General features: G+C 44.9%; 1 protein-coding gene across 5 annotated transcripts in view; it reads right to left on the bottom strand.

The window, feature by feature from the left end:
* LOC126213010 (zinc finger protein ZFP2-like) overlaps positions 1 to 21,584 on the bottom strand; it is a 68,611-nt gene that overhangs the window by 32,397 nt on the left and 14,630 nt on the right. For all 5 annotated transcript variants that reach the window (XM_049940564.1, XM_049940565.1, XM_049940567.1 and 2 more), the window contains 2 exons: positions 18,550 to 18,597; positions 5,806 to 5,868 (listed from right to left, as the gene is read on the bottom strand). In XM_049940564.1, coding sequence (XP_049796521.1) covers positions 5,806 to 5,868; positions 18,550 to 18,597 — 111 coding nt within the window. The remainder of the gene's footprint in view (positions 1 to 5,805; positions 5,869 to 18,549; positions 18,598 to 21,584) is intronic.

Raw genomic sequence — 21,584 nt, 5'->3', positions numbered from 1 at the left:
CGTTCACCTCCAGTGAAGTGAAGTGAATTAATACGTGAGACGCAGTGGACCCGACAAAGAGTAGCAGTAGTTTTTAGTCAGTTTCGGTGCTGAAGACTGTCATGCAAGAAGAGACTACATCGTACACAGACGCACCAAGTCCGCCGCTGCAATAGAATAGCAAGCAGCAGCCTCGGCGCCAGAAAACGGGGGTTAAAAGGTATTTGAAATCTGATTTTTACGTACCCAGGTGACTCGTGAGGACGCGAAGGAGATGGTCTCACATCAGCAGGCACCTGTGAGCTGGGATGAAGATCTGACAGCCGAAGACTGGCAAGCGGGAGTCCGTTTTTCGAGTCCGGGACACTGGCGTTCCCCCGCCGCGCCGCTCCGCTGGCCGACGCACAACATACGCGGCCGCTTAGAGAAAAACACTGGGACGCCACATCCAAGGTATTACCCTCTGATGCACGACTTCGCTCTCAATAATCAAACGGGCCACCTCGCGTTGCGCATCTCCAGTCAACTAGGCGGGACGGTGACACGAGATACACACTGCCACGCCTAATCAGACGCCGCTGCTGCCGCTCTCCGAGCCAGAACATCCAGTAAGCAAAGAGTTGTATAAAACTTTCACTAAAAGTTATGTAAAAATGCTGTTTCATTCTACCTCATACCCGAGCCAAGGAAGAACCCAACCTGCCCACATGTTGTTAAGAGAGAAAAATTAATTTCTTTATTATTTTCGCCCTGACATAATGCTTTAGAATCGAAGGACCTCTGCAGTAATGCTCATCCTGACAACTGACTAGCATCAAAAGAAAAAACCCAGTTACATTTAGTGTCAGAACTATTACATTTGGTATCAGAGAAAAAGAAACCTTGGCTCAATACGAGGTGTGAATGACAGTCACTAAATGTTAATATTGCTTAATGTGTGAAAGCATAGAGGTTTGCGTAGCAGTCTTAATATTTCTTTATTCAGAAGTGTATTTTCTCTCATAATTTTAAGAGTTTGTTGAAAATATTTCAGCATCTTTTTCATTCAGTGTAGTAAGATTGTGTAACTAATAGTTTGTAAAATGATGACACGAAATCGTACAAAGTCAGAGTCAGCACCACAAGCGGTTTCCACTGAGGAAGCTTTTCAGAGCTAGTTAATCAAATAGTACAGCTTAAAAATGATAGTAATACAACTTTTAAACAGTTGAGTGAGGTTAGGCAAACCAGTTCAATCCCTCCCACCCTAGATTCCTCAGCAGCAGCCTTAGTAACTCCTGGACCCTGGATCGGCTGTTATGGATACCTCGGACGTCCCTTCCTCCCCGCCGCTAGCAGTTGATACGCCCAGTTCCTCTTCCCACTGCCGCCCACCTTGGCACCGTCCGGGGCGTTTCCACCCCTACGCGCAAGTTTCACGGAGGAGGGATATGGTACCGCACGCCACGGAATTTGAATCCGCAGCAGACATCATGGACGTTGAAGACCCATAGCGGTCTCTGCACCATCGCGCCTTGAGCTGTGGTGGCGCGCGCCTCCTGGCCCGCTTTTAGTGTGTGGGCGCCACAGTGCAACACGTGGTCCCAGTGGCCAATAGCGGTGCCCCCGATAGCGTACTTAAACGCCGGCCACTCGCTCAGCCAGTCAGTCTAATCTCGCTTATGTCGGTTTACACCTCGCTTTGCGCTAGACTGCTTACTTCCTGTTTCCTTGTGACTCTGTTGTTCGGTCTTCTTGTATTTGTTCCGTCCTACGTTGGTCATGTCCGTCCTCTTCAGTTGTGTTGTTGTTCTCGCACCACTCCACGGGTCCCACCGCGCCTTCCATTCTTGTTACCCCGCGATCATCCTGGTCGCAGTTAAAACAGGATCCAGATTGCTTGGGTTGTTAAGCAACCACTAAAATCAGACATTTTATGTTCTATTGCATGTCGTGCCCCAGGGTGATTACTTTGCTCTTTGGTCACTGTTTGGTGGTAGCCATTCATTCTGCTGGGCAGCTGGCTGGTAGTCATATCAATCAATATAAAAAGCTGTGCAATGACTGCAACAGCGGCAGTAAATGACATGACTGCTATCACAGGTAGCCAGCCTCTGATGGGATTGGACAAGCCTGACAGGACGGCAATAGGAAGTGCTGTGTGGGTGGATTGGGCAGGTCTTGCACCTAGGTCTTCCACAGGGATCATATCCCTGTGGTAAGGGGCTGAAATTGGCAGTAGCATGGACTAAGATGCTGTAGAGTTTGAGAGGGTGACAGAACACCACTTTAGGGGGAGTGAGAAACATCTTGGTTAGAATGTCCCTCATTTCAGGGTGGAATGAGAGTTAATCAAACCCTGGCGAAGAATGTGGTTCTGTTGTTCAAGTCCATGGTGATATTGGGTGACGAAGGTGGCACACCTTTGTTGAGCACTGGGGTTGTGGAAGGGTTGACTTGTGTGGGATATGGCATGGGAAATCTGTTTGCAGACAGAGTCTGGGAGATAGTGCCTGTCTGTGAAGGTCTCTGCATGACCTTAGTATACTAGCAAGGGAGTAGCTGTCACTTCAGATATGGTGTAATGTTGGGATTTTTTGGTGTGGAAGGATTGGCAGCTGTTGAAATGCAGGTACTGATGCTGGTTGATGGGTTTAATGTTGACAGATGTGTGGATGGAGCCACCAGGGAGTAGGGGGTCAGCATCTAGGAAGGTAGCATGCTGGGTCGAGGAGTACCAGGTGAAGCAGATTGGACAGAAGGTGTTGAGGTTGTTAAAGAATAAGGATAGGATGTCTTGGTCCTGAGTCCAGATCATGAAGACGATGTCTGTGAACCTGAACCAAACCAAGTGTTTACAGTTTTCAGAGGGTAGAAAGTTTCCTCTTGATGGCCCATAAACAGGGAGGGTGCCATGCAGGTGCTCATGGCTGTGCCGCAGATTTGTTGGTATACCTTCTCCTCAGAGGAGTAGTAGTAGTAGTAGTAGTAGTAGTAGTAGTGTTGTATTTTAGGATAAATTAATAAGGTCTATGAGAAATGAGGTGGGTTGGAAGACTGAAGGACAGTGGGAGAGGTAGTGTTCAATAGTGGCATCAAGAGTGATGAGTACAGATCTAGGAGGCAAAAGAACGTGGATGACGCAGAGTTGCTGAGGAAAGTGGGTGGTATCTTTTACATGGGAGGCTAAATTTCAGACAAGGTTGGAGGTGTTGGTGAAATGAGGGCTGAAATTCTTTCAGGGGGAACACAAAACCAGCTACTATGGAGCAGCCAACAGTCGTGGACACTCCATTGTAGCATTTTATTGCACTCCAACTGAAAAGGGTTTTGTAGCCTGTATTCTAGCCTCTCATGGCAATGACAGCAGCCACTTCCTTCACCAACTCATCCACTACCTCATTACTCATAATTTTTAATAATTTTATCCTAACACACAACCACGACTACTCTGTTTGGAAGGTACACAAATGTATCTGTACCAAAGCTGTGGGCACCCAGCATGGCACCCTCTTATTCCAACCTGTTTATGGACTATCTAGAGGAAAATTTCCTAACCTATTATATCCCCCAAACCCCTAGTCAGGTTCAAGTTTATTGACAACATCTTTATGATCTGGGCTCAGAGGCAAGACACCCTCTCCTCTCATTCCTTCATAACTTCAGCACCTACTCTCCCAACAACTTCACCTGGTCCTCTGTATCCAGCATGCCGCCTTCCTAGACACTGACCCCCTTCTCTCTGATAACTCCATCCACACATATGTTCACATTAAACCCACCACCCACAACCAGTACCCGCTTTTCAATAACTGCAGAACTTTCCACACAAAAAAATCCATCCCTTGATGTGTGGCTACCAACGGACAGCATATCTGTAGTGACAATAACTTCCTCACCCAGTATGCCAAGGTTTGCAAAGATCTTCACAGGTAAACACTATCCCACAGAACAAATCTGCAGTCTCAGAGAGCTGAAAGGAGTACCTAAAGATTTAGTATCTAATAAGCTGAGAAAGGGCGAACTGTCTTTTCCGTGTAAAGATAATGTACTAGCAATGAAATGGAAGGGTAAGATGGATGTGCATATATTGTCTACAAGGCATCAGGCCACATTTGGTATGCATACTAAGAAAAATGGGTCTGGTAATGAAACCACTTCAGGTACTGGATTACAATCTGAATAAAATTGGAGTGGATATCAGATACCAGTGCCTGCAGTACAATCCATTCCATTCCATTCCAGAACAGAACAGAACAGTGAAATGGTGGCGAAAATTATGTTTCCATCTGCTGCTGAGGGGAGTATCAAATGATTTTTGGCTATACAATGCAGTGCACAACAAGAAACTAACAATAACAGAATTCATAACAATGATTGCAGCTCAGCTTGTTGAAGATGATACGCTTTAAGTCATACAAAGGAATGAAGGAACTGTAGGTCAACTGACAAAGAGACATTTTTTGCAGCACATACCTCCAACTACAAAGAAATATGCTGCTCGTGTGTGTCACGTGTGCAGTGCCAGGAGTAAGAAAGAGAATGGCAAAGCTTCTCACAAAGAGACATGGTACAAATATGAACAGTGTGGTGTTTCACTCTGCCTGGAACCTTGCTTCAAAATTTTCCACACTAAAACACAATATGATTCTGTGTGAAATTTGTATGCAATTATTGTAGACTGACAGAAATATGTTATGTAGTGCCATAATATTAGTTAAAAATAAATGACAATTGCATTCTCTTATCCATATGACTTTTCTAAACTGTTTAAAACACATATGTGATTTCTATAACTGTACCTTAGAGCTGTGCATTCCAAAGTAGTTTCTTTTGCACAGCATTAAAGATGAAAAGTGCAGCTTCAAAATGGTGCCAAATTTGCCACAATCCAAAAAAAATATCTGATGCAGTGATTATCTAAATATTGAAAAAATTGCCTGGTTTCTAGGGATAGGTACATAAAGTAGGCCTGGTACTGAGGGTGTTAATGTCTAAAACGACTTGTCGGCATTCAGGTGACATTATAAAACTTAGCTATTTCAACAGACATTTTTAAGAAAAAAACATCAAGATTGCATTTGTCTGTGCAACAGTCATTTTACACAGCACAACTCAGCTAAGAAGTATGCCATATATTAACGGAGCTCTTTAGAGGTGTTTGGATATATTGCACTGTTTTGTAAATTAGTGTAACACAGTTCACCTTTAGGGAAAACAGAACTAACATGTAGCTATTCCTGTGTATGAAGCAATCAGCATTACACCATCTGTATGATAGCAGCTCTCCATTATATTCCAGCAACCTAAACTAAAAGAGACATAGTTTATCTACAACCTGTTACTGTCACTGGAATTGACATGGTGGTCACTTGACCAAAACTGGTTTATTATAAATAAATAAATACATATCATGACAGCTCATAGTTGTTTTGTAACACTGTTCTTCAATTCTGGAGCCCATTAGCAAACTTAAAAAAATCCAGTTCTGAATCGTATTACATCACTATACAATTTCTCTATCAAAATTTTCTATTGCTTTGAAATATTCATTGGAAAAGTTAACTTAGTTATTTACTTACACAGTGACTAGCAACTGGGCATTTCACCGCCTTTAAAAAAACATCCTTTTTTTTTAAAGAAAGGAAAATCAGATGTATCAGTGCACACAACAGCATTATACTTGACGTTTTCATGGTGACACATTCAGTTATTGTCAGTTCGTGTATCACTTCCCTAAATTTTAATGAAATGTTACTAAGTAAATAACTCTGGGGTAACACAAAGTTATTATTAAATTATGATGATATCCTAAGTTAAAGTAAATAAACGTGATCTATGACTTACCGCATCATCTGTTATGCTCAATGGATCGTAATCATCAAGACAATCATTCTCAAATGCTGAGCCCTGCACAATTTGAAGACCATTAATAGAAAAATTGAAAAAAAAAAGAATAAATTAAGTATACAGAATTGAATACTGTGGCTCTAAACAAAACACTAGCCTAACATTCTCATTATTATACATTGGAAATTAAGTACGTTGCATAAACAATAGCATAAGATGGATCTCCACTAAATGTAGGTGGGGAAGTTAAATTTGGATTGCACTGCCAAAAGCACATGCTGAGATAATCTAACAATGTATTCTGTACTAAATAATGTTAGTCCCATAAATTAGCTACATAATTTAAATAATGTAACATCACCCACTTGATAATCCACACCTAACTATTTTTTGTACATTATAGAGAATTTGTGGTCAGTGCTATATTTGCAGCATAAAAAGAATTTAATGTACTTATGATACTGGTAATTACCCACTATTTTTTGTCAAGACCACACTGTGCAATGTTACATATATATGACTGTAACATTTGAACAGAACATCAGACTGCATCACATAAAGAGAAACTGTACAGATAGGTTGGCAGGATATAAAAATGTTTTCCCTCAAAGATTAGATTAGATTAAATTTTCAGTCCACAGACCCAAAAAATGAGATGATTCTCACGGGCATGGAACATGTTGAAGTATAACATGAAACACTTGAATGTAATATGTACAAACCAGATCATTTGTCAGGAGATTGTTGAAATACGTAAATACACTCCTGGAAATTGAAATAAGAACACCGTGAATTCATTGTCCCAGGAAGGGGAAACTTTATTGACACATTCCTGGGGTCAGATACATCACATGATCACACTGACAGAACCACAGGCACATAGACACAGGCAACAGAGCATGCACAATGTCGGCACTAGTACAGTGTATATCCACCTTTCGCAGCAATGCAGGCTGCTATTCTCCCATGGAGACGATCGTAGAGATGCTGGATGTAGTCCTGTGGAACGGCTTGCCATGCCATTTCCACCTGGCGCCTCAGTTGGACCAGCGTTCGTGCTGGACGTGCAGACCGCATGAGACGACGCTTCATCCAGTCCCAAACATGCTCAATGGGGGACAGATCCGGAGATCTTGCTGGCCAGGGTAGTTGACTTACACCTTCTAGAGCACGTTGGGTGGCACGGGATACATGCGGACGTGCCTTGTCCTGTTGGAACAGCAAGTTCCCTTGCCGGTCTAGGAATGGTAGAACGATGGGTTCGATGACGGTTTGGATGTACCGTGCACTATTCAGTGTCCCCTCGACGATCACCAGTGGTGTACGGCCAGTGTAGGAGATCGCTCCCCACACCATGATGTCGGGTGTTGGCCCTGTGTGCCTCGGTCGTATGCAGTCCTGATTGTGGCGCTCACCTGCACGGCGCCAAACACGCATACGACCATCATTGGCACCAAGGCAGAAGCGACTCTCATCGCTGAAGACGACACGTCTCCATTCGTCCCTCCATTCACGCCTGTCGCGACACCACTGGAGGCGGGCTGCACGATGTTGGGGCGTGAGCGGAAGACGGCCTAACGGTGTGCGGGACCGTAGCCCAGCTTCATGGAGACAGTTGCGAATGGTCCTCGCCGATACCCCAGGAGCAACAGTGTCCCTAATTTGCTGGGAAGTGGCGGTGCGGTCCCCTACGGCACTGCGTACGATCCTACGATCTTGGCGTGCATCCGTGCGTCGCTGCGGTCCGGTCCCAGGTCGACGGGCACGTGCACCTTCCGCCGACCACTGGCGACAACATCGATGTACTGTGGAGACCTCACGCCCCACGTGTTGAGCAATTCGGCGGTACGTCCACCCGGCCTCCCGCATGCCCACTATACGCCCTCGCTCAAAGTCCGTCAACTGCACATACGGTTCACGTCCACGCTGTCGCGGCATGCTACCGGTGTTAAAGACTGCGATGGAGCTCCGTATGCCACGGCAAACTGGCTGACACTGACGGCGGCGGTGCACAAATGCTGCGCAGCTAGCGCCATTCGACGGCCAACACCGCGGTTCCTGGTGTGTCCGCTGTGCCGTGCGTGTGATCATTGCTTGTGCAGCCCTCTCGCAGTGTCCGGGGCAAGTATGGTGGGTCTGACACACCGGTGTCAATGTGTTCTTTTTTCCATTTCCAGGAGTGTACAATGTGGTAAAGTGGAACAGCTGATATTTACAGAATTAACATGCTGTCACAATGAAACACTGTTATGCAGTATCAATACATTTACCTAATCTTGACTGTGGTTACAAAGTGCTGTCAAAACTGAAATCTAACAGACATTTTTACTAAAGCTGGCTGAACAGTCTCTGTTAAGATATTCATTGATAGAGTAAAAGGAGTTGCCTATCAAAAATTCTTTCAACCTCTGTTTAAACTGTGCTTTATCTGAAAGCAAGTTTTTAATGGTTGCTGGCAATTTGTTGAAAATGTGTGTTCCTGAATATTGGATCCCTTTTTGGCCCAAGGCAAGTGATTTTAGGTCTCTATGTGGATTGTTCTTATTCATAGTAACAACAAAAAGACTGTCACAAATATGGCTTTCGGTCAGTAAGGCCTTTGTCAAAACTAGATGTCAAACACACATACACACTCATGCAAATGCAACTAACACACACTTGACTGCAGTCTGAGGCAACTGAGGCCATAGTGCAAGCAGCAGCACCTGTGCAAGATGGAAGTGGCGACTGGATGGGAATAATGAGGTGGGTGCAGGGAGGGGGAGGGATAGTAGGGTAGCGAGGACGGACAGTGAAGTGCTGTTGGGGAGCATGCAGGGACAAGGTGCAAAGAGGGTAGGGCAGCTACACTATGTGATCAAAAGTATCCGAACACCCCAAAAACACACTTTTTCATATTAGATGCATTTTGCTGCCACCTACTGCCAGGTGCTCCATATCAGCAACCTCACAAGTCATTAGACATCGTGAGAGAGCAGAATGGGGTACTCCACAGAACTCACAGACTTCGAATGTCGTCAGGTGATTGGTTGTCACTTGTGTCATACATCTGTATGAGAGATTTCCACACTCCTAAACATCCCTAGGTCCACGGTTTCTGATGTGATAGTGAAGTGGAAACATGAAGGGACACGTATGGCACAAATGCCGACAGGTCAACCTCGTCTGTTGACTGACAGAGACCGCCAACAGTTGAAGAGTGTCATAATGTGTAATAGGCAGACATCTATCCAAACCATCACACAGGAATTCTAATCTGCATCAGGAACCACTGCAAGTACTATGACAGTTAGGCGGGAAGTGAGAAAACTTTGATTTCATGGTTGAACGGCTGCTCATAAGCCACACATAATGCCAGTAAATCCCAAACGATGTCTCACTTGGTAAAGAGCATAAATATTGGATGATTGAAAAGCAGAAAAATTTTGAGTGGGGTCGCAAATCATGGTACACGATGTGGCAATCCAATGGCATGGTGTGGGTATGGCGACTACCTGGTGAACGTCATCTGCCAGTGGGTGTATAGCCAACAGTAAAATTCAGAGGCAGTGGTGTTATGGTGTGGTCATGTTTTTCACGGGGGGGGTGGGGGCCCTTGCACCCCTGTTGTTTTGCATGCCACCATTACAGCACAACCTACATTGATGTTTTAAACACCTTCTTGCTTCCAACTGTTGAAGAGCCATTTGAGGATGGCAACTGATGTTTCAACACGATTGAGCACCTGTGCATAATACACAACCTGTGGCGGAGTGGTTACATAACAATAACATTCCTGCAGAGTCCTGGCCTGCATCCTATAAAACACCTTTAGGATGTTTTGGAACACCGACTTCGTGCCAGGCTTCACCGACCAATGTCGATAGCTCTCATCAGTGCAGCACTCCATGAATAATGAGCTGCCATTCTCCAAGAAACCTTCCAGCACCTGATTGAACATATGCCTGCGAGAGTGGAAGCTGTCATCAAGGTTAAGGTTGGGCCAACACCATATTAAATTCCAGCATTACTGATTTAGGGCACCAGTCCAGACACTTTTGATCACATAGTGTATGTGCAGTTGGGAGGTTAGATGAAGTGCAGTGGAGAAGTGGGAAGGGGGAGAACATCAGAATAGGAGAGAAGAAAAAAATCTGGATGCGATGGAAGAATGAGGTCTGTGTAGTGCTGGATGGGAACAGAGAATGGGCTGGATGGGACAGAACAATGACTAATGAAGGCTGAGGCCTGGAGGTCATGGGAACATAGGATATATTGCAGGGAATATTCCCAACTGCACAATTTAGAAAAGTTAGTGTTGGTGGGAAAGATTCATATGGCACACGCTGTGAAGCAGTCACTGAAATGATGGATGTCATGTGTGGCAGTGTGCTCATCAACAGGGTGGTCCACTTGTTTCTTGGCCACAGTTGTGACTATTCATGCAGACACACAGCTTGTTTGTTGTCATGCCCACACAGAATGCAGCACAGTAGTTGCAGCTTAGCTTGTTGATTGCATGACTGGTTTCACAGGTAGCCCTGCCTTTGATGGAATAAGTGGTGTTTGTGACCGGACTGGAGTAGGTGGTGGTGGGAGGATGTACATGACATATCTTGCATCTACTACTGTGGTACGAGCCATGAGATAAGGGGTTGCCACCACCACCATCACCACCACCACCACCACCACCACCACCACCACCACCACCACCACCAACCAGTCGCCATTCCCATCACGCACTGTAGCTGCTGCTTGCAGTGTTGCCTCAGTTGCCTGACACTGCAGTCATGTGTGTGTGAGTTGCATTTACACCAGTGTGTATGTGTGTGATTGTCATTTAATTCCGATGAAGGCCTTAGAGGATGAAAGCTATATTTTGACAGTCTTTTTTGTTCCTAACTGTGACTCCACATCTCTGCTATATAGTGAGCAGCAACTTTCACAATATTGTTGAATGATTACAAGAATCATCCTCATAGCGACTTGTCCCAACATTATTTGAATTATATAAATGTGGGGTGTCTGCTATTTTGGACATGTCTTAAATAACAGACACCATACAGAATCCACAGCTGTTATAAATTACACGTAAATTGAAGGTGGAGAGGGGAATAAAGGAAAGGAAAGGAAAGGAAAGGAAACAGATCACAGCTATCAGCTGCATTTGGACATTACACACAATCGGCAGTGACAAGTGAAAATGTATACCTGACAGGGATTCAGACTCAGAATCTCCTACTTCCTAGGTAGGTGCGGTAACCACTGCGCCATCCTGGACACAGTATTATCGCAACTGCATGGACAATATTGCCTTGCCTCACAGTCGATCCACACTCCCAGCAAGCGCCACATATCCACAGCTCCTGTCCATGTCCGAAAGAGCAGGCACCACACATTCATATAATTTCATAGGCCTAGCTAGGCAATGAATCCACCTCCTTCAGAGCGGATCCACAAATACGTCTGACCTCCTGTGCAAATCTCAGAAAAGTGAATATTGAGAAAATAGACAAGGGCTGTGGATAGATGGCGCCAAATTTGAGTGTGGATCAGCTATGAGGCAAGCCGAGATAATCCATGCAGTTGCAATAACACTGTGACCCGGATGACGCAGTGATTACCACATCTACATAGCAAACAGGAGATCCTAAGTTCAAAGCACAGTCTGGTATATACACACATAAAAAAATGTTTTTCATCACCTCTGTTCAGAGTGTTCCAGAACCTGTAGAGAAATTGGAATACTGATCAACATAAACATCATTTCCACCGTTTTATTACTCACGAAAACCACGCATTACATGTTGTACCACCATACAGCAAGACATTCAGAGGTGGTAGTCCAGATTGCTGTACACACCGGTACCTCTAATTCCTTATAGAGCATCCTCTTGAATTGACGCATGCCTGTATTCGTCGTAACATACTATCCTCAAGTTCAACAAGACACTGTTGGTGCAGATTGTCCCACTCCTCTATGGCAATTCAGAGTGGATCCCTCAGAGTGGTTGGTGGGTCACATTGTCCATAAACAGCCCTTTTCAATCTATCCCAGGCATGTTCGATAGGGTTAAGGTCTGGAGAACATGCTGGACACACTAATCACGTGATGTCGTTACCTGAAGGAAGTCAATCACAAGATGTGCATGACGAGGCACAGATGCCTCTCCAATATGCTGTTGATATGGTTGCCCTCTCGGTCGGAGGATGGCATTCACGTATCGTACAGCCATTACGGCAGCTTCCATGACCACCAGCGGCGTATGTCAGCCCCACATAAGACACCCCAGAACAGAGGGGAACCTCCACCTTGCTGCACTTGATTGACAGTGTGTCTACGGCGTTCAGCCTGACCGGGTTGCCTCCTAACACATCTCAGACGACTGTCTGGTTGAAGGCATACTGTTATAACATCAAGTTGAACACATATATTTCAAAGCGACACAACACATATAAGTCACTGAGTAAGTTGACTTAGCAAGACATGTGAACAAGGTAACATTCGAATGAACACTGAGTCCAAGTCTAGCGGCCGCTGCCTGGCTGGCCGCTTAGGTTGCACGGCTGCTGCATGGCTGGCAGACAGCGCCGCATGTAGAGGACACGCATAATTGTGCGGCGGCACTTTGAATGATCGGCGAGTCACAACACTTTTCCCCCCCTTTGAAATTTTTTCACTGGTCTTGATGGAGGTGGCCTGGAGATTGCTAACGTGCATAGGCATTGTTTGACTCGCCGTAAAGTCTCGAGGAGGAGGCTTCCCGTACAGACGGAAGTGTCCCCGATGATAGCAGGTCGAGATGACGGGAGACGTAGGGGTCGAATCTGCTATGGCCCCGTGCACCAATCTGCCCATTGTGGCAAGTCCAGTTGATATAACAGGAGACATGGGCGATGTGTCGGCATCCGTAGGAGAAGGAGGCGAGTAGATCGGCTCCGACAGTAGATGGTCATCCGGTTCCTGCATGGGAACATCTCCTGGTGGCGTCCGTTCTTGTACTGGCACCGAGATGATGGTGAGAGGGCTGTGTTGTGAGTAATGAGAGATGCCAAGATCCTGAGCGTCAGGTAGAGCCGAAGGTGGTGTAGCGGCATTCAGAACAGGCGTTGCCGGCACACGAGGCCGAAGCTGGTCCGAATGATGCACTGCAACACCCGTGTCCCATATGGATTTCATATGGGCGTCGGCCATCGTGTCGTAAGATGCGACCCGGACTCCATTTTGGTCGCCTGCCATATCGCCGTACCCAGACTAGATCGGCGGCGGTGAACTGGCCAAGCAAAGGCACCCGCGGCCGTGAGGTGGAAGGCTGCAGAAGATGAAGTAGCGTGCGGGGCTGTCGGGCCATGTAAGAGCTCAGCTGGGCTGTGGTCGCCCATGGGGGTGAAACGGTAAGAAGCCAGAAACTGGAGAAGCGCATCATCATCAGCAGAAGAAGTCAGGAGTTTCCGCATCTGAGCCTTAAATGTGCGGACCAGTCGTTCAGCCTCACCGTTTAATTGTGGATGGAACGGAGGGGCCGTGACATGCATAACGCCGTGACAAGCACAAAAATCCGCAAATTTGGAAGAGGCAAATTGTGGACCATTATCAGTAACAAGAGTAGAGGGAAGGCCTTCCAAAGAAAAAATGCAGGCGAGAGCACTTGTGATTGCCAAGGTGGTAGGCGACATGCAACGGACAACGAAAGGAAAGTTAGAGTAGGCGTCAATTACGAGGAGCCAATAAGTACCTAAAAAAAGGTCCCGCGAAGTCAGCATGAATGCGCTCCCAGGGCGTCTCAGGCGAAGGCGACGGTGACAAAGATGACTTCGGGGAATGCGGCCTGTGACGCACAAGGGCAGCAGGCAGCGACCATGTGTGCTATTTCAGAGTCGATGCCAGGCCAATACACATGGCGGCGCGCCACAGATTTTGTGCGAGAGACACCCAAGTGCTCTTGGTGAAGGAGGCGCAAGACCGAAGCATGCAAAGATGCAGGTACCACAACACGTGGCGAAGCATTGTCAGTGGAAAGGATGATAACACCATCCTTAGTCATGAGGTGGTAGCGCAAAGCGTAGTAGTTCCGCAACGGGTCAGAAGTCTTAGCGGATGGACAATCTGGCCAACCCTTCTGAATACAGCGTAAAACCCGGGAGAGGGTAGGATCAGAACCCGTAGCAGCCGCCAGCAGGTCCCCGGTGATGGGGAATCCGTCCACAACCCACTGCTCGGCAACATCCAGGTGGAAACACAAAAGTTCGTCCCTATCGAATGCCAGATAAGGACCCATGGGAAGGCGAGACAGTGCATCAGCATTCACATGTTGAGCCATCGGCCGGAAATGAATCTCATAATTGAAACGAGACAAGTAAAGAGCCCAACACTGGAGGCGGTGTGCAGCCTTGTTGGGAAGTGACGATGATGAATGAAACAAGGAAACAAGTTGTTTGTGATCCGTAACAAGATGAAACTTGGATCCATAGAGAAAAACACCAAACTTATGAAGAGCATAAATAATGGCGAAAGCTTCTTTTTCAATTTTAGAATACATTTGTTGGGCATCCGTGAGTGTTTTGGAGGCATAAGCAATGGGTTGTTCAGAGCCGTCAGAAAAATGGTGCGCAAGGACTGCACTGACCCCGTATTGAGAGGCGTCTGTGGCAAGAACAAGATGTTGGCCAGGTCGATAAGTAGCCAGACACAGGGCCTGTTTCAGCATAGTCGTCAATTTCTGGAAAGCCGCATCGCATCACGCGGACCAGAGAAAAGGCACATTTTTTATGCAACAGGTGATGCAACAGCTGAGCCACCGAAGCAGCAGATGGTAAAAACTTGTGATAGTATGCTATTTTCCCCAAGAAAGCCTGCAGTTCCTTAACAGATGTAGGGCGAGGAAGGGCGTCGCCGTGACAGTTTGCTGAAGTGGACGAATACCATCCCAAGAGAGTTGGAACCCCAAGTACGTAATAGATGCCTGAAAAAACTGCGATTTCTGAAGATTACACTTAAGACTGGCGGTCTGTAAGACATGAAAAAGTGTGAGGAGATTCTGAAGATGTTCGTCAGTGGTGGAGCCAGTGACAACAATGTCGTCATGTAATTGATACACCCAGGGACAGGGAGCAATAATTGTTCCAAAAATCGCTGAAAGAGAGCAGGGGCGCTGGCAACCCCGAATGGCAAACGTTGGTATTGATAGAGGCTGAAAGGCGTGTTAAGGACCAGAAACTGCCGGGAAGCAGCATCGAGAGGAAGTTGATGATAAGCTTCTGAAAGGTCAATTTTAGAAAAATACTGGCCTCCAGCAAGTTTAGTAAACAATTCTTCAGGTCGGGGCATACGGTAAGTGTCAATGAGGCATTGCGCATTTACAGTGGCTTTAAAATCGCCACAGAGACGAATATCACCACTGGGCTTAGCAACGGCGACAGGAGAGGACCACTCACTGGAAGTGACAGGAAGCAACACCCCTGAAGTAGTGAGATGATCCAGCTCCCGTTTTACCCGATCGCGAAGGGCCACAGGAATGGGTCGTGCCCGAAAAAACTTAGGCCGAGCAGTGGGTCTGAGCGTGATATGAGCTTCAAAGTCATTTGCGCCACCTAACCCAGGAGGAAAAAGGGACGAAAATGTCGTCGACAACGAATCCAATTGAGCATAAGGAATAGCATCAGAGACGATATTGACAGAGTCATCTATGGAGAACCCAAAAACGCGAAAGGCATCGAAACCAAAAAGATTCTCTGCATTACTCTGGTCGACACAAATATGGGAACAGTGTGAACAACGGATTTGTATGATACCTCAGCATTAAATTGTCCCAAGAGAGAAATCTTCTGTTTATTATACGTCCATAATTGCCGAGTGACGGGTGATAGGACTGGAGAACCCAACTGAAGATACGTCTGAGAATTGATGATAGTGGCAGCAGAACCAGTATCCACCTGCATGCGGACATCCCTACCAAGGATTTGGACAGTGAGGAATAACTTCCCTGAAAGGGTAGAAGTGCAATTGACAGACAACACAGAAGCAGAATCAGAGTCATGTTCATGAACATCATGGATGCAATCTGATTTGCAAACGGAAGACACATGACCCTTCTTTTTGCAATTGTGACACACAGCCCAACGTTGGGGACAATCCTCCCGTGAACGTTTCGTAAAACACCGCGGACATGAAGGAAGTTGCCAGGGGTTTTGCTGCAGTTTCTTAGAGGGTTGTCCACGGTTAGGCCGAGGCTGCGCGTGGGAGCCTACTGCAGCCACGTCAGCCGGCGGGGACATGCCGCACGCGTTGTCAACAGCGCACGGAGGTTGTATTTCCGCAACGTCACCCTAAGCCTCTATTTGCGCCCCAGCGGTGCGAGAAATTTCAAAAGACTGCGTGATGGAGAGGACTTCATCTAGAGTTGGATTTGCCAATTGAAGGGCACGTTGCCTAACTTCTTTGTCGGGCGCCGACCGGATAATAGCATCGCGTACCATGGAATCGGCATAGGATCCTTTATGAACGTCAGTAACAAATTGACACTTTTGACTGAGGCCGTGAAGTTCAGCCGCCCACGCGTGATAGGATTGATGCGGTTGTTTTTGACAACGATAAAAGGCAACACAAGAGGCTACCACATGCGTTTGCTTTTGAAAATATGCAGACAGAAGTGAGCATATTTCAGCAAAGGACAAAGACACAGGATCTTTCAAAGGAGCCAATTGCGACAACAACCGATACATTTGCGGTGAAATCCACGAAAGGAACAGAGACTTACATGTTTGTTCGTGCGTGACATGAAATGCCAGGAAGTGCTGTCGAAGACGTTTTTGGTAATCAGACCAATCTTCCGCCGTCTCGTCGTAAGGAGGAAAAGGAGGTATAGACAACGACGATAAACGGCCCGCATTAGATGCCGCGACGAAATCGCGAATCGCCGATGTTAGAAGCGTTTGCTGTTCAATGAGACCTTGCAATAGTTGCTCGACAGTAGCCATGGAAACCGGTGGGTCAACGATGAAAAGGAAAAATCCCATCCTCGTCGCCAATTGTTATAACGTCAAGTTGAACACATATATTTCAAAACAACACAACACATATAAGTCACTAAGTAAGTTGACTAAGCAAGACATGTGAACAAGGTAACATTCGAATGAACACTGAGTCCAAGTCTAGCGGCCGCTGCATGGCTGGCCGCTTAGGTGGCGTGGCTGCTGCATGGTTGGCAGACAGCGCCGGATGTAGAGGATGCGCATAATTGCGCGGCGGCACTTTGAATGATCGGCGAGTCACAACACATACGTTACACTCACCGGTGAAGAGAACGTGATGCCAATCCTGAGCAGTCGATTCGGCATGTTCTTGGGCCCATCTGTACTGCGCTGCATGGTGTCATGGTTGCAAAGATGGACCTTGCCATGGAAGTCAGGAATGAACTTGTGTTTCATGCAGCCTATTGTGCTCAGTTTGAGTCATAGTAAGACATCCTGTAGTTGCACGAAAGGCATTATTCAACAGAGTGGCATTGTTGTCAGGGTTTCATTGCATTAGTAGTCTTTAGGCGGCCTGAGCGAAGCATGTGATTGACAGTTCATATCTCTCTGTATCTCCTCTAAGTCCGAACAACATTGCTTTGGTTCATTCCAAGATGCCTGGACACTTCCCTTGTTGAGAGCCCTTCCTGGCACAAAGTAACCATGCAGACACAATCAAAATGTGGTATTGACTGTCTAAGCATGGCTGAACTACAGAAAACATGAGCCCTGTACCTCCTTCCTGGTGGAATAACTGGAACTGATCGGCTGTCGGACCACTTCCACCTAACAGGTACCGCTCATGCCTGGTTGTTTACATCTTTGGGCAGGTTTAGTGACATTTCTGAACAGTCAAAGGGTTTTTTGTCTGTGATACAGTACCCACAGTCAATGTCTATCTTCAGAAGTTCTGGGAACTGGGGTGATGCGAAACGTATTTTGACGTATGTGTTTTCACTTGTCGCTGCTGATTCCGCACAATGTCCCAATGCAGCTGACAGCAGTGATCCTTCCCCCTTCCTTTCCATTCCACCCCTCTCAACCTTCAATTTACATATAACCTTCAGATAACTGTTTGGTATTCTTTCCACTGTGCCAACCACTATCTATAAACTACAGTAATATAAATGGCTCATGCCTTACCCGATCTGCACCAAAATGCTATTCTTTCTAAATGCTTGGACATCTGGAGTACCCACTTTTATTTCTGGCCAAGCCTTGCACGTATCATAAATATGGGTGAAATGAGTGATGACAAAGTACATGTCCTTCTCATTTCCTTCTCAGTTGTGCTATCCCATAATCTGAAAAGTGAGTGAGCTGGAATTTCCTTCCTTTTGAAAGAAGTTTTAACATTTTCCAATACAAACTACAATGCTACGAGTACAGTGAAGGCTTATGTAACTGCAGAACTTGGGTTAATCATTCCAAAAAGCAAGGTGTCTTATTTCTCCTGCAGATATCATATACAATAAAACTACATGTTCATCTGTAATCAGTTAGACATCCCAATACCTCGAAAGTTACTATGGATTAACAGTATGAATTTTGTGTTTCCCCTAGTATCCACCTGTTGTAAAAAAAGTGTAGCACATAAAGCTGAATGTGTTTCTCTTTATGAATACTACACCCTCCTGCTCTGAAATTTTAGGTTCCACTAAGTGCACACAGCTAGAAACTAGACAAGAGATAGTTATGTTCCAGAGAAAAGAAAGACTTAACAGACCTTAAAACATAGCAGTAGCTTACCTCCTCTGTCTTTACTCCCAGAGGATCATATTTGGGATCGCTGAATATCTGTAACAAAGAAATAATGTTAGATATTCATTACTATCATTGAACATGCACTAAATGCACACACTAAATTCACAACATTACGAAACTCTCAAATGATTTATTGCATAAAGTACTTTTCTCTAAGAGGACGAGGAGAATACACTAATGGCATGTACCAAATTAAAACATGACTCAATATCAAACACTTCTCTCTAAGTGTAAGTCCAGTGTTTTTATTTATTCAGTCATTCACGAGGAAAAAACTATTTAGCATGTAAGATATATGAAATAAACAAAATCTTCTCAGAATTTAATAAGAATGTGATAATTCCAGTTCCAAAGAAAGCAGGTGCTGACAGGTGTGAATATTACTGAACCATCAGTTAAGAAGTCATGATTGCAAAATAATGTCATGAATGATTTACACACGAATGTAGTGGATTACAAAAGCCAGCTTTGTGGATGTTCATTTTGGTTTCTGGAGAAATGTAGAAACACATGAAGAAATACTGACACAACAACTTATCTCAGCAGGTAAGAAAGGCTTGCCTCTGTTTATAGGACTTTTAGATGTAATGTGAGCTTTTGATAATGCTGACTGGAAGAAATTCTTTGAACGTTTGAAGGTAGCACAGCTAAAACACGAGGAGCGAAACTTATCTGCAAGTTGTTACGAAATGAGTTTGGTACTGTAAAAGTTAAAGGACATGAAAGGAAGACAGTAGTGGAGAAGTGAGTGTGGTCGAGTTGTAGCTCATCCCCATGTTTTTTGAACTGGACATTGAGCAAGTAGTAAAAGAAACAAAGGAAAGATTTGGTAATGGAATTAACGTTGGGGGAGAAGAAATAAAAACTAAGGTTTGTTGATAAAACTGTAATCATATCAAAGACAGATAAAGACTTGAAGAAAAATTGAACGGAACTGACAGGGTCTTGAAAGGAGCTTGTAAGATAAGTATCTAGAAAAATGAAACAAGGGTGATGGAATGACGTGAAATTAAAGAATGTGATGCTGAAAGAGAGAGAGAGAGAGACTACCTGTAGAAAACGAGTTTTGCTACTTGAATAGAAAACTGACTGATGATGGGCAAAATAGAAAGGTTATAAAATGCAGACTTGCAACTGCGTGGAAATACACTTCCGAAAAAGGAACATTTTGTTAAGACTGAATAAACATTTAGCTGTTAGGCAGTCTTTTCTGAAGGCATTAGTTTGGAGTGTAGCCTTCTACAGATGTGAAACATGGATGATACATAATAAAATGGATGATAATAATGATGGATAGTGACAGAGAATAGAAGCATTTAAAATATACTACTACAGAAGAAGGCTGTAGATTTGATTACTAGTGATTACTGAATCAAATTTGGCACTATCTGACAACAAGAAGAAAACAGTTGACAGGCTCATCAAAAGGCAATAAGAAATAATGCAGCAAGTGTGTGGCTGAGGGTTAAAACTTGTCAAGGGAGAAGACAACTTCAGTAGAGTAATCAGATGAAAATGAATGTAAGTAGCAGCACAGATTTTTTTCATTAAGTATTATTTATAAGCCACAGGCAAATCAAAGTTTACATCATGCCCCACTGGTCAGCTAAAAACTATGCTGGCCAAAAGTGAATAAACAACCTTTATCTGTCAATGTGTGGTACAGCCTTTTGAGGAATTGTATGTTGTGCACGTTTCATCGATAGTGTTCTAAATAGCTGCAAGTCTCTGCAGTTCATAAGAGATATGTCCCTGCAGTTACCGGAAAGAGAGCCAAATGGCCACAATGCAATCCATTTAGTACCACCAAAATGAATGTACTATCCATTCTACAGAAGTAATTACAGATATTCTTAACAGAATACTTTTAGATTGTTAGAGTGATCATTTGTGAAATATAAAATGGCCTGTGTCTTGCCAACCTTAATGCATCTGGTCTTTATCTGTGGTGAAAATTAAAATAGGAAGCCTACAAGGAAAACCAAGAATCCAGAAGGCATGAAGGGCCATGCAATGCAGGCCATTGCTGCCGTAAGGTCCCATGAAATTCAGCATACAGTGCAGTCAGTCCATCAGTCCGAGCACTTGGTAAAACAGCCACATTAATAAAAACATGAACTGTGCCACAGTTACATGTTTGCTTACATTTGGTACAGTAGATGAGACATTCTTCTCCTGATGGTTGGGAAGTGGTTTGGTAGTTGCAGCTAGATGTGTGGGACATTCCATTTTTAAAATCATTAGGGAATTCAATATTCCAAGATATATGGTGTGAAAGGTGTGCTGAAAATACCAAATTTCAGGCATTATCTCTCATTACGGACAATGCAATGGCCAATGGCCTTCACTTAATCACTGAGAGCAGCAGTGTGTGTGTACTGTCAGTGCTAGGAGACAAGCAACATTGTGTGGAATAGCCACAGAAATCAATGTGAGCACTACAAACGTATCTGTTACAACAAAGCAGCAAAATTTGGTATTAATGGGCTATGGCAGCAGACGATCAATGTGAGTGCCTTTGCCAAAAGCACAACATTGCCTGCAGTGGCTCCCTGGGCTCCTGAGGAAATTGGTTGGACCCTAGGTGACTAGAAAACCATAGCCTGGTCAGGTGAGTTCCAATTTTAGTTGGTAAGAACTGATGGCAGGGTTTGAGTGAGGTGCAGACCCTGCAAAACCATGGACCCAAGTTATCAACAAGGTACTGTGTGAGCTGGTGGTGGCTTCATAATGGTGTGGGCAGCATTTACATGGAATGGACTGGGTCCTCTGGTCCAACTGAAATGATCACTGATAGGAAATGATATATCTGGCTACAATGATGTCAGGTCACCAGACCACAATTGTTCATAGCTGGTTTGAAGAACATTATGGACAATCTGAGAAAATAATTTGGCCACCCATATTATCCAACACGAATGCAATTGAACATTTAGGGACATAATCAAGAGGTCAGTTCATGCATGACATCCTGCATCAGCAACTTTTTGCAATTATGTGACAGCATGTTTCAATATTTC

Source organism: Schistocerca nitens, chromosome 11 (genome assembly GCF_023898315.1).
Source record: "Schistocerca nitens isolate TAMUIC-IGC-003100 chromosome 11, iqSchNite1.1, whole genome shotgun sequence".
Lineage (NCBI taxonomy): Eukaryota > Metazoa > Arthropoda > Insecta > Orthoptera > Acrididae > Schistocerca > Schistocerca nitens.
The sequence above is the reverse complement of the archived record's forward strand: the minus strand, read 5'-3'. Positions and strand labels throughout refer to the sequence as shown.